This window comes from Aptenodytes patagonicus, chromosome 3 (assembly GCF_965638725.1).
Source record: "Aptenodytes patagonicus chromosome 3, bAptPat1.pri.cur, whole genome shotgun sequence".
Taxonomy (NCBI): Eukaryota; Metazoa; Chordata; class Aves; order Sphenisciformes; family Spheniscidae; genus Aptenodytes; species Aptenodytes patagonicus.
The window spans coordinates 114651309-114668249 of NC_134951.1; the positions used below are offsets into that span (position 1 = coordinate 114651309).

General features: G+C 42.6%; 1 protein-coding gene across 36 annotated transcripts in view; it reads right to left on the reverse strand.

Annotated features, from left to right (window-relative positions):
• NRXN1 (neurexin 1) overlaps positions 1-16941 on the reverse strand; it is a 743929-nt gene that overhangs the window by 40903 nt on the left and 686085 nt on the right. Inside the window, exon 1 of one of the 36 annotated variants that reach the window (XM_076334789.1) lies at positions 15251-15447. The exons of the other annotated variants lie outside the window; for them this stretch is intronic. Coding sequence (XP_076190904.1) covers positions 15251-15283 — 33 coding nt within the window. The 5' untranslated portion in view covers positions 15284-15447. Of the gene's footprint in view, positions 1-15250; positions 15448-16941 lie in introns of those variants that run through there. 36 annotated transcript variants of the gene reach the window in all.

Sequence of the window (16941 nt, forward strand, 5' to 3'; positions counted from 1 at the left end):
TTCAAACAATAACCTGCCCAAGCAACGGGCGTTTTCCAGCACAGCAAATGCTTAGCCTCGCAGATAAACTTTTGAACTCGCTGTGTTGTTTCAGGCACCTGAACCACTAATTAAAAAAGAATAATTTAAAAGAAAGTGTAATCTTACCTGCAGCAGAGGAAAATGACTAAATATTTAATTCTTCTCTTGTACACAATGAACTAAAAAATAGGCAGAGTGAGCATGTGTGTGTTTGTGGGAGATTCTGTGTTTAATCCGTGCATTTCATAATGTTTAGAAAGATACAGTCACAGTTTCACAGCTGCCTTCACACAGGTCACTGCTGTATGACTCAAAACTTCATTAAAGCGTCAATTCAAAGACTGGTGAATCTTTCCATATGGTTGTATTCAGCTTCAGATTGGGTCCTAACTTCAAAGTCTGCACTGCCTTTCCCATGCCAAGAAGGGAGATGCAGTTCTGGAGATGCCATGCACTGCATGCAATGGTTTTAACCTTGCCGCTTTTACTTGCAAAGGACTGTGCACCTTTAGAAGCACTAGAGATTCAGTAAACTCATTATTTCTGTCCCGAGTCCAAGCATTTAGATCAACTCCCCTCCCACTTACACAGCCTTATGTTTTGCAAAATAAAACTAATTTCAGTCTCCCTGCTTCTTTTTGCATAGGGCAATCACCCATGACCTCCAAGAGCCTTTATTATGCTTTATTTTTAGCCCCTCCTGCTCTGCCTGATCTGGTAAGAGAGCCATTTTAGCTTAGAGAAGCATGAGTTGTGATGTTTCAGTGCATAGCTGAGAGCTGGGGCCAGTATTGGGTATACCCAAGAGAAAAACTACTTCTGCGACAGTAGCTCAGCATTAAAACACAGAAACATGCAAGCAACAAATAACCCTAATTATTCTAGATAAGAAAATTATCTGCAAAGTGGAATGCCAGAATCTCAGAAATACATGCACGCAACCTTCTTATCAGACATGGTATCTCATTTTCTTAAGCAATCAGGACCTCCTTTGAGGACCCATTCTATTTCTCATGGTGGTTGGTCTACTTTTTTCATTCCCTATGTTTTTAGCTACTGGGGATAATAACAATATGGATTAATGACTGATTTTAATGTCATGTAACACTGGTAACATACATTTAATGCAGTAATTATATAAGCAACTGTCTCTATAATCACTCTTCAAGGAATCACTATCTATAAATCTGCCACTTTGCCTTTAAAAGTACAACCCTAACCTGTCAAAATCAAATTGGATTTTCATTAAAATACTGCAGGAGTTAAGCAAATAAGCTACGGAACCATGCCTTGCAACAAATCAGTATTTCATGCCATAATTTATACTGTGGAAAGCCAAAGTAGAAAGACATTTATGTAAAACAGGAACTTTCATTTTGTTGTTATTTTTTTTTCTTCTTTTCCTCTCCCACAGAAATCCAGTGAAGCTTCAGAAGTGCCAACACCTATAGCCATACCTGTTAGGGGCTAAGCTATACCGGGCACTGAAGAGACTATGGATGTTAACCGTGACAAATAGGAATGCCTATGTTTGACCTACACCACTTTTGTTGTTCATCACAGGACAGATATTAAAGCACAAGGATATTTAAAAAAGAAAGGAGATGAAGGAATATTTTGTGTTACCATGCAAAACGCACAGATGTTCACAAAGGCAAGAACCACTTTAATCAACCCCTTGAAAGACAAAAGTGGCTTCAGCAGTGTGCACCAACTCCTGCATCCAAGCCTGCTCTTTGTAATGAGTGCAATTTCCCCTCTAACGGCAGCATCTAATTTCTCATTTTCATTAAAGGTTCTACATTCTTAAATGAAAGACAATTAAAATAATTTCAAAATCGAACAGCAAAAAGCCAGAATTGCTTTACAAGCAAACTCTTCCCCTAATTGCTCTTTAAATTCATGACCCACTTCTTCTCCCCTCCCATAACGTCAACTGGATTTAAGTAGAATTTTTCCGAAGCAAGGATGAATTCCTCTAGTGTAATTCCACTAACTGGGTCTTTAGGTCTTACTAGGCATTACTCCCACTTCTGCCAGAGGGAATTTTGCCTGGATGAAGACCAACAGATCTACCAGCCCCTATGTCCTCAACAGGATCTGCAGAAGTTCAGATCATTAAGAGAGGAGCCCCTCGATTAGGATTACTTGGTCAGTTGTTCCACTATTACTGAGACATCTTCTTAAATAAATGGACTAACAGGCTACTTTGGTAGGAAACACTGTTATTCTAGATAATGACACAGTTCATGTACAGGAATACTTCTCAGCTAATGGATGTCTTCCTTAGGATGACTGTGAAAGGCCACCCCAGAGGTCATGAGACATTGTCAGGGTTGAGCATTCTTTGTCAACATTTTGAAACAGATATGCAGAACTAGAATGTATCATGTAGCCTTTGTTACCCCCCAAAATGTTTTACCCTCGTTATTATAATAAACACAAAATGGTGATGACTTTTAAAAAACACCAACACTGAAGAAGGCATCAGCGACTTGAAAATCGCTGGTGTGAGGAAAGAAGCATCTGAAAAATGTCCAGTAACAAGAATCTAGCTTAGGCTCTGTCAGTAACTAGTAATGCAAGTCCTCATTACGGCATATAACTATGTTTATGCTTATGTTTTGTACTTGTAGTTTGTTCGGGTCTTGCTATATTAAAACAATGCCTAGTGAAATGATAGAAAAGTAAAATAGAAAAATATGTTCACTGTTCAGCATTCCTAAACAACTAATTTAAAGGGCCAAATGAGCAGTGCTGGGCATTTTTTCCTGCCTAAAGACTTCTAATACATACCTACTGCTAGAAAGGTCCATCTAAAACTGTAATGCTAGAGCAGAACTTTGGAAACAGACTGGACTTTGCGACCCAGAAATTCTTTTTCAGTCTTATGTTCTCAGCTCAGTTAACTATGAATAAGCTCCTGTGCGGGTGAATGAACCGCTATGAGTTTGTTTAAAATTTGTGTCTTGAGCTAGACTTCCCTGCCTTCAGTCAGAGGTCTCTCTTAACTGAGTTGAAATTTTGCTAGCTGGAAAAGGCTATGACATTTCTCCCATGCCAGTGATGGGTGGAGACTCTTTCTATATATTGGGAGATTCAACAAAGCCGTTTCTTTCTGGTTTAGAAATAGCAAGGCTAAATCTGTTTGATGTCCAGTATTTGTACCTGATAGACTCTCCCTCTTCCCAAAAGCAAACAGGCAATAAAAAATGCAGGCACTGATCTAGGCAAGCAAATCATCACCTGTAACTTCCCCAAGGGGGGGGTGGGGGAGTGGGGTGGGGAGAGAGCAAAAAAAAAAAGGTTTTCTTCTCCTCATCACAGGCTTTTGGTACATAAGGCCACATTCATGCTGAAGAGCTCTCCAGCCTGCACCACAAACTCCCTCCCAGTTTAACTCCCAATCCTGCTGCTGTTTTAGCATGGAGGCAGATGCCAGAACACATGCAGACACCCACTCCTCTTTCTGGCAGCTGCTTTTTTGGTGGCGTGCCTGACCGTCTTATCAACACACACCTCAAAATGTGACCTCCCCCAGGTACTCTCACAGATGCAACACACACCTCAAAATGTGACCTCCCCCAGGTACTCTCACAGATGTATAGTTTCCATAGCCTCTCCCAACCATAAATCTGTTTGCAGGTGACGACCTGCAGCAAAACTGGCCCAGACCTCATTCTGTTCCAGCTTCCTCCTTTTCTCTTCAGGTAATACTTTAGTGCTCTTTAATCACAAAGTATCACAGAGCTTTGGCAACAATTCCAACTTGCTATCCTCCTTCAGGTCCGGAAAACCCAATCCCCACAGTCATAACCTTTTCAGCCCTTTTTTTCACAAAGAAGTCTTATATGGAAAATGGTTTAAGACCTTGCTAAGCTATACATGTCCCAGTCTACCTTGCATCATTTCCTTTGCAATGTTACTTTTGACATGGAAAATGGGCTTATGAAATTAAGGGCTCCAACAGTTTAGTTGCACATTTCAGGTTCTACCACATAATTTTCACATTTAATATAAACAGCTCCTAATGGCTACACTGGGTGAGTAAAGTGGAAGGGATACCTATTTTATTAAACCTGGCAAAAACCTGCCTAAAACCTGACTTCATTTTAAAATCCCCAAACTCTCTCTCCCCCAATGCCTTATGTTTATTGATGCATCTCAGAAGCCACACACTGAAAATGGTTTCTAATGCATCTTCTAAAGGTTGGCTGAAATACATGTACAGATATAAGAAACTACTTTTAATGAGCATAATCTTTTCAGTTCTCTTGTTGAATGGATCTCTTGATATTGGAAACTTTGGATCTCAGTTGCTTTATTTTGAGCTTGATATTCCTCACGCTTTTCCACGCTCAGCTGCGATAGCAAGCTGGCCTCTTCTGCTGCCCATTTATTCACAGGCAGGAAACTTCCCTTTTGTGAAATACCCCATCAGGCAATTTTGGTAACTGATTGCTTCCAGCAGCACACAGCACCTGACAGATAAATACCAGCTGTATCGTGAACGTCAGCTGAAATGATCCCACCCTGTCCTGCCTCTGTCTTCTCTGGTGAACTTTGGCATCAACCAGCTGCATATTCAGCTACTTACCAGTTTCTCCAGGCTGCTTTCACTCCTCCGCAAACCAGCCCAGCTCACACCTGCTTATGTTCTTTCTTGTTACAGCTTTGGGAAAACACAAACAGTATTTAACAATCTTCTCCAGCATCACTACTGCCCTTCCTGGGGACAAACACACAACTCCTGTACTTTCCAGATTGCCACCAACTGCTTATCTGTTTAATCCTGCATTTTGGTAAATCTCACTGTGATAGAGATGGACAGTAATCGTCAAGGAATGTGTGCTGTAATCCATGGGGTCAAAGCCTGCCTGCATCTACCCTCTATTCAGGTCTTGCTGGAATTGAAGTTTTCATAAATGTAGAACAAGAAGAAAATAAAACTTCCCTGTTTTCCAGCTGCAGCCCGAATCCTCTCTCTGTGCACCTATGTGTTACCCTTGCTCTTTGGCAGTGGAATTCGGGTATCCTCCTCATGTCTCAGAATACCACAAGGATAAACTGTAAAGTCTCTGAAGAGATTTGTTTTCTCTTTCTGGAAGGTTAAGATGCCCTAGTCTTCTTAGGTTGTTTTTTTTGAAGGGCCTACAGGAGTTTCCAAGAGTGGTTTCCCAATCAATGGCTCATACAAGAAATATTATAACTTTCTACAATTTATTTAATCTTCTCTTCCACCACCTCCAAGACATTAATCAGTGTTTACTACGCTGTTTTACGGAGCGCTCTTGACGATGGTATCAACCGAGAAGTTCGGGGTAGCATGTCTGTCCAAAGAAGATTTTCTGCCTGAAATCAGATTACTCCAATACCATCTTTGCCCTTTGTATCAGGGCTGAGAGCTATCTATGATCATTTTCAAATACATAAGCTGTCCTCCACAGCTGAATCACTGCAGAAAAAATGGGAGATTACGTATCAAATATTTTTACAGCTCTGCCTGAGTATATAAAAATACGCACACACATACTCACCGCACAAAAGAGTCTCATTTTGAGGGAGAAGCTGCCAATTAGTTGTCCCCACAAGGCTAATTTATAACTCTCTGTGACTTCCACAGCTGTAGCCCATGGCTGCAGTCAAGATTCAAAGCACCTGCTGAGGGACGAATCCTTTCAGAGACTTTTCACTTTGTTGTTCTGAATAACCCTTCATCGGTTTTTTGAGCATAAAAGCACACTGGTGTGCGACCTTGGGAAGGGTGCCTTCTTCACAGGCATGGTGTGCAAAGTCAGGAATCAAAGCCGGCAGGCTTGCAAGATCCTGGTGGCAGACGGATGGTTACAGCTTATTGGCCGCTTTGTTTTAAAAATATACTGAAGGCAGGCTCTTGCACTGAGATCCCTTCCCCTCTATACCGATATGGCTCTAAGTGGGACTACTGCATGTGAGCTACTGGCCCCATGTGCAATTCCAGAGGAGCAGGTATGGAGCAGGGACAGATGTGATGATGCTCAGCCGAATTTTCAGCCAGAAAGAAACAACAGATATAAGAAGCAAGTATTGCTCCCAGACATTTTGGGGGGGTGCTGGTTCTGAAATCTGAGTATAACACTCAGTCTTCCACTGTAAATTAGGTTAAAAAATAAAAAGAGGAGACTGCACTACCAAGAGCAGCAGAGACAGTTACAAGACTCTTATTTTGTGGTTTTAATTGGCATGAAATTGATGGTAAGGAGAGCACCACTGTTTCCCCTGATTTGACCTCTGCACTGCGAGATAAACAAAACTTCCCTGATAAAAAGACTACAATCTCAACTCTTAAAATGTATCTGGTAGTCAGTCAGCCACCTGCTTCGTATAGACAATCTAATAAAATTAGAGATCCTTGGAATGAAGCCAGTGTTTTGCTCAGTTCAGCATCCAGACCTGGCAGGCTCCCTCAGCCAAAGAGGCTGCGGGTTGGGCACACACACCACGCTTACAGCGCGAAATCAGGCCACCAGCACAAGGAGGAGCATCAGTGGTTTGACTGCAGATGCCACCCCCGAGCATGTGCTACGGTAGTGTTCCCCGCTGAAACTCCTCTTCTTTTTTTGGAGACTGAGAGCGCCTGCTGACCGGAGCATCCTTTCCAGTATTTCAGAGCCAGAACAGCTCACATAGAAATCAGATCCAGCAACTTACGCAGTTACTAACATTTCCATTAGGTCAACATGAATTTACAAAGATGAAAAAAAAAAAAATTACTTTTTTTGACTGCTGACCTCACTAATCGCCACAGGTCTGAGGACCATATTTGGTAGCAGTGTCTAACTTGCAGGACCACCCTCTGAGGGCACTCAGAGACAAAACTCAGCATATACTGAACATGTAGCAGTTTTCTTAACTCCCACTCCCAATGATTTTGCAAGTGTCACAGGATATTCCTGCCTTTCCTTTCTCCCAAGAATATCCTGCCCCCTCCCAGTTATCAGCACTAACACAACTGAGCATACATCCATGCAAAACCATTCACAGGAGGAAGAAATGCCACTTCCAAATTAACAAACTTTCACTGGAGGAAAGAGTCCACCCAAGCCCAAAGAAGTAACTTACTGAATTGTTGACTTATTTCAGGTCATACACATACATGCAAAACATTGAATCGAGAATAACTCAAATGGCACCTGGAAAACGCAAGCATGATTACACTTTTTCTAACATATTTAATTATTAGACTGTCAACTTTAACATTCAGGATAATTTCAACTCAAGACACAATTTACTTGTCACTCCCAGTGCCCTCTATTAGATAGATGTCCTGTTCTGGGACACTGGTACTGGAGGAAAAGCCCAATAGAGAATATTCATGGGAAAAGAAAATTCTTTTTAATATCTGAAAATAACAGCGCTAATGTTTCAGTATAAGATGATGTGAAATAAAAGGCAGTTTGGAAAGCTCATCATGAATTGAACGTGGGTTAGTTAAACAGTGACACAAACTTTCTCCAAAATGCAAGAATAACGTGATTAATAACTGTTTTGCTCAATTCTTGCTTGGATCCTCAAATTCAGTTAAAACTTAGAAATTATCTAGCAAGTTCATAAATTAATGAGGAACGTGAAGTTCCCAGAAATAGATGAAGGAACAGGAGTTTCTACATTCAAAGTAGAAATACAGGTAATCCTGCACTTGCACACTGATTTGGCAAGGAAGTGGAGCCAGAAAGAACAGGACCCACGACACCAAGCCCTTGGCTAAGAGAAGTGCAGACTCTAGTCATGCTCTGAATAACACCAGTTTCCACACTGTGAGAGAACATTGTTTAACCAACATTTTTCACAGCTTCATCTGCTCTTAACTCTAGTTATCAACATGGCTAAGGCAACATCTTTCCATTTTGCTCTCTATAGCTAATCAGTAGTACAGGCATATGTCATGCACTAATAGTCTGATAAACAACTGAAGCTGCTTATAGTTCATTCAAGGGGAATAATGTTATTTTCTGGGGTCATCTTATTATTTAGTAATCTCAGATGGTTCTGTCTAATTAATCACAAATAAATGAGAATCTTCTCCTGGAACTGAAATGAATTACAGTTGAGGTAGGCTTTCAATGGGAATTAAGTCACTTCCCACTGTGTTTTTAGATCATTTGCCCAGGTTACTTTCAGTTGCTTTATTTCCACGTACAACAATACCTATAGTTGAAAAGCTGACTTTAATCCCTGAAGCCGTCTGGATACCAGGCTAGAAAAAGAATAACACAAAGTCTACTAGAGCAGTCAAGTCAGTCTCGGCACAATGCAAGGCAGGAGCAAGGGTCATGGATCAGCTGCCAGAGCTCCTCATCCTGCAGAGCCTGCACACTGGACGAATGCTCCCACTGTCATAAAAGCTGCTACTCTTTCTTGGTTCAGATAAATCAACTATATAGCAATGGGGAACAGATATTACAGACAGTTTGCACACAAGAAAATTGTCTTGGACTGTTTCAGGACTAGGTTGACCACCTCAGTTGCCTATTTTAAACTGCGAGAAAACAAAGATTAGAGAAAGTGACAGATACATTCCTATGGGCTTAAAAGTTGCTATTATTTCCTTTGTAACCGTCTGCTGCACAAAAACAGTGAGATTTGAATGTCAGTCTGTATCCTTTCTGCCTCACACATCATCACCAGTAACCCTGAAGGACTATTTTGCAAAGGTCGCCTTTGCAGCCTTTTCAGATGTCTCCGCTACCACTTTACTTATGTTATTCCCTAGATATCCCCAGTAGAAAGGGGAATTATGTAGTGACAGAAATTTTCCGCACAGGTAAAGCTGCAAAGGGAAGAGCTAGGGCTGGTAAAGATGACAATTGTCAGTGCAGCTTATGGAAAAACATGGGGTCTTACTTTGTTATGCCTCTAGGTAAAAGTGGTGCAACCAGCAATTTAGCACTTAAGGTACAGGCAGAAAGAAACAAATTACGCTGATTCTCTCTTAGCCATTTTGTGCACCCTGACCCCTGCAAGAGATAGCAGAAACATCTTACTGTATGTTAAGTTAGCTAGAATAACTTCAATAAATAGAAAGAGGAGTAACAGAAAGGCTCTCCTGTAAAGTCTCTTCCTAACCAAAACTGAACAAGGCGACCATAATCCAATACACACTGAACGTGCCAGGGGATTCCTGTGGAGATCTCCCGCTGATCCAGACTGAATTTAAACTCATTTAAAGGATGCAAACTGCGTTTCTCAGGGCTAAGCCTAAAGATGAATAAGGGTGCAGTGCCCTAGCATTGTGCCCTTTATGCCTAGGACGAGAGGAGAGTTATTTCTGGCACTGATGCAACGTGTGCTGAAATCGGTCACCAATGCTCACGTGGGATGCGGCAGTTCCGCAGACGCAGTTGTCAGCGAGGGCCCGGGGCTGCTCAGGCTGTTCAGTGCAGATGGACATCCTCTATGAAATCACAAGCTACATTTTTAGCTTGGCTTTGCAAACCGCTGTGAAGCTGGCATGGGCCGGGGGAAGTGAGCTTGCCCAGTATATGGTGGTTGACGTTGACGTCAACCTCGCAGAACATATTTGCGTTTGGGAGTGGAGCTTACCGGAGGGGATCTTTTTACTGGCCCGCTGTGATTTTGGCTGAGCGGTCTCCCATCCCCTCCTCGCTGCCACCTCGCTGCTCTGAAACTGAACGGAGGTTTGTTCTTTGTCAAACTCCATTGTACTCATTCCTCAGCTTCCCCATCTTTGGTGCATTACTGACTATACCTGTGTTATATGTAAAGTAAAATTATGACTTTTCATTTGCTGCCATATCCCAGCTACCAAGCAACTGTAGCATGAATAAGGAACTCAAAAATATGCTTTAGTCCCAAGGGCCATATGAACTTCATTTTTGTTTCTACTGTACAATATACTGTACACAAACAATGTACATTTGCTCATTTTCTATGTACTCTCTGGGCAACACATTTCTTAAAGACCCTTTGGTCATGCAAGATAAAACAGGTGAAAACCAAAAGCCATTCTCCAGTTCTTCGATGCAGCTGTGCCCCAGGTGTATATTCTGCTTTGAGGGAGCTGTAAAAATTGGTAGCGGTCACAGTGCAGACACACAGCTCTGGACTCCAACCACCCTCTTCCTGACACTGAACTTGCTCACCAGCTTTGCTAACTTACTGGTTTTGGTTAACAGGTCAGATAACCTCATAGGCAAATTTTGAAAACCCAACAAAACCCCTGAACAACTAAGGTGAAGCAGCGCTAAACACCACCGCAGAAAAGCAAAGCACCTCCCCCAGCCTCCAGTACGGAATAAAGTAACAACAGCATACGTGACGGTGTAGCCTTCACAATGAGAGTGAACTAGCAAGGGAGTTTTGAAAATAATTAGGAAAGGGAATAAAAGAAACCAGAAGAACTACAAGAAAGAAAAAACAAACACAAAACTTGCGGAAACTTGTGAAAAAAAGAAAATACTTTTAAGTCTTTACTTCATGTAGTTTAGTTTTTATTGGTTTGCAGCCATACCACAGCTAATTTAGAGAAACCAGCGAACAAGGCACTAACATTATTGTGACCAAGAAATGCAATTTACTCTGTGCTAAAGCCCCCAACTTACTATATTCATTTCTGGATTTGTGCCAAAAACATATGGACAGACTCAAACCAGAAGGTGTTCCAAGGTCCTGGACGTTACAGACTATCAGCGTGAGAAATGCCTTACCACCTGAAAGCTTCCCAGATCTTCACTGGCAAGTAATCATTTAGTTCATGAGATGGAATTTAAAATGAATAATTTTGGTGAAAACACCATCTTGCTCATTTTCCACTTCACTTCTGATATGCTTCTAGCAACAATCAACCAAGAGATAGATAGGTTTAGAAATATATTCATTATGTCCTTACCTACTTGGACTTTATACTCTGTGCTATTCAGACTTCTGCCGGGGATAACATGTCAATGACACTAAAGTCAATGACAAAACGTCCCACTGACCTTAAGGATGGTAGAATTTCACCCTAAATCCACCTTTTTTAGAAACCCACCCACACTGCTGCACAGGACTAACCTGTGTGTCCACAATGTCCAGATTTCCTACACATACAAAACACACTTTCTAATCTCTGGCCTTTCCGCTTTTTTTTAAAGGTTGCATGCATTGTTTCCCTTATGCAGTCAAATGCATCAGTAGGGGGGGAAATAAAAAAAAAACAGTATTTCTTGTTAGTAGTAATCTGGATGTATAGGCACAGAACAATAATTTGACCTCCTTTGCAGCATCCCATCTAAAACCAACCAGCCACGGCACAGGGGCTGCACAGAAACAGTCCCAACAGGTATTTCTTTGGAGGAACTACAGATGAGTAACTGCAAGGGTTTCGTTGGCTGCCTGTTGACGTACAGTCACTCCACACCCTTTCAAAAAGCCGTTGACTGTAAGTTTTGCCCTCGGCCCTCACATCTGATGAGACGCTTTGTCTCATCTTGATATGGTACTTAGATTGGAGGTATTACCTGAAGTTTCACCCAAAAGGGATTGCAAGGTATGATCTGAAAAAAAGGATTAGCCCTACTTAACTGCGCGTGACTACACAGCTAAATCTAATTTTGTGTCCCACAAGGAAAAATCAAGTACAGTTCAGATGTAGACAAAGATAAAAAAAGAGGCAATGCAGAAAAGCATAGCAAAATATTGTAAACATTCAAGCTACCCCACAAGAGCAAGCAGCTTGCAAGAGCAGGACAAAATACCCTATGGATTGAAGAACGATGTCAGAAATGTGAAAACAAAGGAAGAACAAGAGAGCCAGAAATCCAAAGTTACTACTGGCTGAACGTGCAAAACGTGTAAAATTATTTTTTGTGTTAGAAAAGCTGATCAGTTAATCGCTGAAAAAAACTTAGCTAATTCATAAGAATTAGTAACATTGAAACAAATAGAATGACTAAACTTTATATTAATATACGCAACTAAAAATAATGACACAATATTTCAAGTTATTGAAAATGTCAACCAAAAAGTTATGAAAACCATTTACTGTTTATCAACAAGTTCCAACTGTCAAGCTTCTCCTTGGCTAAGACTGAATTTGATGTTTTCTCCAACTATTTATCTTGATGATTTCTTTAGATGCACACAACCCAACCAAGCTGTAACACCATCTCTAACAGTGTGAAGACATAAAGAGCTCTAAGGAGAGGAAACAACTTCTCCAAGCAGTGGCAATGGGTGACCCGAGGCAGAAGGGCGTCAGCAGAGTGAGAAATCCTTTTATGATACAGAGCTGCTACAGTTTACGTGGCCGTTGAAAAAAACCACTGTGATTTTCAGTAGCTGTGAAGAGACAGAGGACAGATGAACAGGTAGTGGTCCAAGATCTCCCAGAGGATATCTCCCATTTAGATTGCAGCAGGTTAGATCATTCCCTCACCTGTGTCACCAAACTATCCCCATGATTGTATTTTCGTTAAATCATCTGCCTGGCACAGAAGCACGTTCAAAAGAACATGATTTTTATTTTGAAGCATCAGTATTTTAGTCTCTTCTGTGCACCTGTGTTCTTTGGTACGCCATGCGGGTACCTTTCGTAAGAGCAAGAGGAGATGGCTGAACCTCCTCTGCATTTCCTCCTCGCAGTAAAGCTGTGCTGACAACTCTTAACTTTTTACGTCATCTCAAATGCACAAGGTCAAAAAATAAATCCTCTCGCACTGTGACTGGAATTTCTTGCTAAACCAGCATTACTCCAAGACATAACGTGCCGTTGAGTTTTTAAACATTGTCCTTAGGCTGTTTGTCTCCTCTGAATTCCTGTCGAATATTGATTTTGGATTTAAAGGTCCAGCTGCCCACCTCATCAGATTGCCCCAGTGTATACAAACTTTGACTCATTAATGGGTTATTTTAAATGCGCAGACACCTCAAGGACTAAAGAACATGGACACCATGAACTTTTCTTCTCTTGCTTTGTACCACAAAGTTTTAGATCAAACTATACCTTTACAGAAATACAGGCTTGCCCTTCAAGATATAACCACCAACCAGATTTTTGTGTGTACTCCCTCCTTCAGACAGATCTAAGGCAAATCTGCCTAGTTTTAATCAATCTTAAAATACCAGAAAAAAATCACTTTATATTAAACTTGAAACCACATGTTGGCTTTTGAGATATTCATAACTCTAGCGGACCTTGTATTAAGCAAATGGAATTCATTGTCTGGATGCATCTCTCCACAGGTGAGCTACCATCTAGGCAGGTTTAATGGACAATTCCTCAGGCTGCCCTGGCAATTACTCCTTTGCTGACCTGGAAGGATCATTAATATTAGGGAGTTGAGAGGCAATTCAATTTCCACTCTGGCTCAGCCCTAAGCTTCTTCTAAGTAGATGCTGTCAGCTGTGTCAAATTATATATGATGCCTAGGTGATGTGGAAGAATATTAGGAACAGAGCTGGGAATGACAAACTCAATTCACAAAGTTTTCAGCCTGAACTTATGGCCTAAGATACCAACAGGCCAAAACCATTTGGCATGGGAAAACTCTAACAACCACTCAAAATATTTTTTTGAGAGGTAAGATGCTATGGGAAGAGCAAAACCAGGTATGGATTAGCCCAGGACAATAAAAGAAGAGCTGCTTTATAGAATTGTGTATTAAGAGATTTAAATGCATCCATGAAAAAAAAGGCAGAACTTTGAGGAAGCCCAGCTAACAAATGCAAACAGAATTACACAATATACTTGGTGCACCAAAGGTACAAAGCTTTGATCCTCAGCCCCACAACCACAGTCAAAAAAAACAAAGATAGCTCGGATCCAATCCGGCAGGTAACCTTTTCACAACCACGAAAAAAGCCCCCCAAAACCGTAAGTCCTCCCAACACCCTGGTTACAGCCTGTAAACCAGGATAAATCTGAACAACCATCTCCCCCACCTCATTATCCTCTGATTCATTTGAAAGAAAACAATGTATCAGAAAAGCTCTTCCCCTTTACCTTCTATCTAATGAAGGGAAAATTAGACATTTATGTACAGATAGAAGCTGCTGCTTCTTCTCTTTAAAAGCCCCTTTACCTCTTTTGGCAACCCTCGTCCTCACCTTTGTCTTTGCTCACTATCGCGATACAACCGTCCCACCTGGTGCCAGCCCTGGCTTTGCCAGCAGAATTCCCATGGTGCACGTAGGTGCGATAGTGCCACGGCATTTTAACTCTTCTTGGGGAGAATAAGGAGCGAGAAAAGATCACACACCTGCCCAAAGGAGCTGAGCGCTCTCACACAAACACATACCTTTCTGCTCGTTTTCAGGTAATATGGAAAGCTTTATAGCCGATGCTCTTTTAAATTAGATGCCTTGGAGGTTTGTTATTTAAAAGTAAATAAATAAATAAATGAAAACCCCTTGCTCTTCAGTGTTCGAAACAAGCAAATAAACAATCAATCTTTAAAAAATACACAAACACTTTCATTGTCATAAAAATGCAGCGATTTACCCTCCCCCAAAAGATTAGAACGAACTCATTTAAAAATGAAGCTACTTTACATTATATATAATGAAATATTAGTCAGTCAGATATAGTCATTCATTTGTATGCAATTTTTCTTATCAAAACATGCATATAACTCACAGGAATTCCAGTTGTGCAAATGCTCACTGAAAAAAAATCAAATCAAAACAAATACACACATACGTACACACACACATACACGCATATTCTAAGCCAAAATGAAAAGCATGCATGGTCAGGGTTTAAGCATCATTTAAGCCAAAATAATCGCTAGATTATTAAAAAGAAAGCAGCCTGGCAACTATTTGAAGCAGTTTTTATTCATGCTTTTATTTGATTCTTCTCAATTTTCCTTTCCTTTATACTCGTTTGTAGCAAACATGCTAAAAACCATCTCTATTGTTTAAAAAAGCAGAAGAGAAAAAGCAGAAGCATCCATGCTCTGGGTACCAAAGCGTTATTTTCTTGGAGCAGAAAAAAAAAAATACAATTTAAAAGCTTTTCTATATTTAAAACAGATATCGTGCAGAAATTTGATCTTAATATTAATGACATGCAATCTCCAAGGAAACATATTCTAATTTAAAAAAAAAAAAAAAGTCATTTTCAGTAATCGGTGCAAATGCTTTTTTTTTTTTTTTTTCTCCTCCTCGCTGTCAGACTAATGGTATCTTAAACCCTGCATGCTGCAGTGCCTCGCCTGTGCTCTGCATCGGCTGTGAGAGAAGAAGCTACCTGAGAGTTTTCACAGTGCCATCTCATATCCATGTCTGCCTGGCTACCCTGCGTGCTTACAGCTTTTTTTTTCCCCCCTTAATTCTTAATGGAAATCCTAGGAAATTTAGTCCATCCTCTGAAATCAATACTGGTGACAGGCGCGCTCCCTGCCTCCGCGGGAGACGAGGATGATAAATTGCCTGCGCATCAGCCCGGCCTATCAGTGCCCGGCACACGGGCGGCGGCGGCGGCGGCGGCGGCGGGGAGAGGGCGCCCGCCGACACGTGCCGCCGCCAAGCCAATGGCCGCGCCCGGCCGGGCGGGGCGGCGCGCAGCGGGGAGGCCGCCGGGCAGGGGGGAGGCCGCCGCCGGGCGGGGCGAGGGGGGGGGGGGGGAAGGCCGCCCCGCGGGGAGGCCGCCGGGCAGCGGGGAGGGAAGGCCGCCGGGCAGGGGGGAGGCCGCCCGCCCTGCGGAGCCGCCGCCCAGACCCGCGCCGCGCTGCCGGCCGGAACGGAACGGGCGCCGCCCCGCCCGCCCGCCGCGGTGGGGAGGGAGGCGAGGGAGGGAGGTGGCCCCCCCCGCGCCCCGAGCTGGCGCAGGGGGGTGGGGGGGGAGTGGATTTTTGTCTCTCGTCATTTCAGTGGTGTGGCTCCGGGAAGGCGGGGGTGTGGCATCGACGCGGAACACCTCGGTAGCCCAGTCCAACCTTCTAAAAGTTGAGGTGCGGATAACGAGCCTCAGGTCACCAAACCAACCAACCCACCAAAGCCCGCAAAATGGAAAGCCGCCTCCTGCATTTCAAATTCTGCCACCCCGCCCCGCTGAACTCCTGCGCAGGCACCTCGTATGCGACGCGCGAACACGCAGGCGGCGCTGGCCTGGCGAGGGAAGCGAGAAGGCAGGGCGCATCTGGGCTGCCATATGGAAACCCTGTCTGTACCGCGCATCCGCCATCACTGGTCACCGGCGAGAACCAGAGCGGTTTACCCAGCGCTGCAAGGCGAGCGAGCTGCTGGGAGCAACCCTGACGGAGGAAGCAGCCCGTGAAAACACTTTGGTCAAGCTGGTCAACAAACCCAAAAATTTGCAACCGTGATGTCTATTCAACAGACAACTTTTAAAACAATACAATTTTATTTTGATTTGCCTTAGTGAGAGGTTTCCCTTTTTTTTTTTCCTCCCCTTAACAGTTTTAGCGAATCCCAACAGTTGCAAGAGTTAAAAGTTACCAAGCGCCCACCTCACTCTCCTGTAGGGCTTTTCCAGAAGGCCTCAAAACTACTTTGAATAATGGATATCTACACTAAGAAAAAAGACAAGTGAGATACGAAAAAGTCGGGTGAAATTAACCTTGCCCTTCCCTTCACAGGCGCTCGGAGGCGATAGGGTTGCCCTGACGTGCCTTTCCCTCTCGCATCCCTTTTAGTGGCAGCGTGTGTTGCCTGCTTCTAAAGGCATTTTGAACTTGCAACACCATTTGACGAACCGCACGTCTGTGTGTACGTTACTGCTAACGGCCAAATCACGTGGCAGAAAAAGAAAGCTAATGCTATGTCTTGGTACACTTCATCATGGAAAATAAGTTGAGATGGATTAATAAGACCACCTCTGCGTGAGAAACGTCTCCCTCCTCTAAACACAGAGCCAGGCTCGACCCTAAGGTGTGTGGCTCAGTATATTTGGTAGACTTGCATAGTAGTGCCTAGATT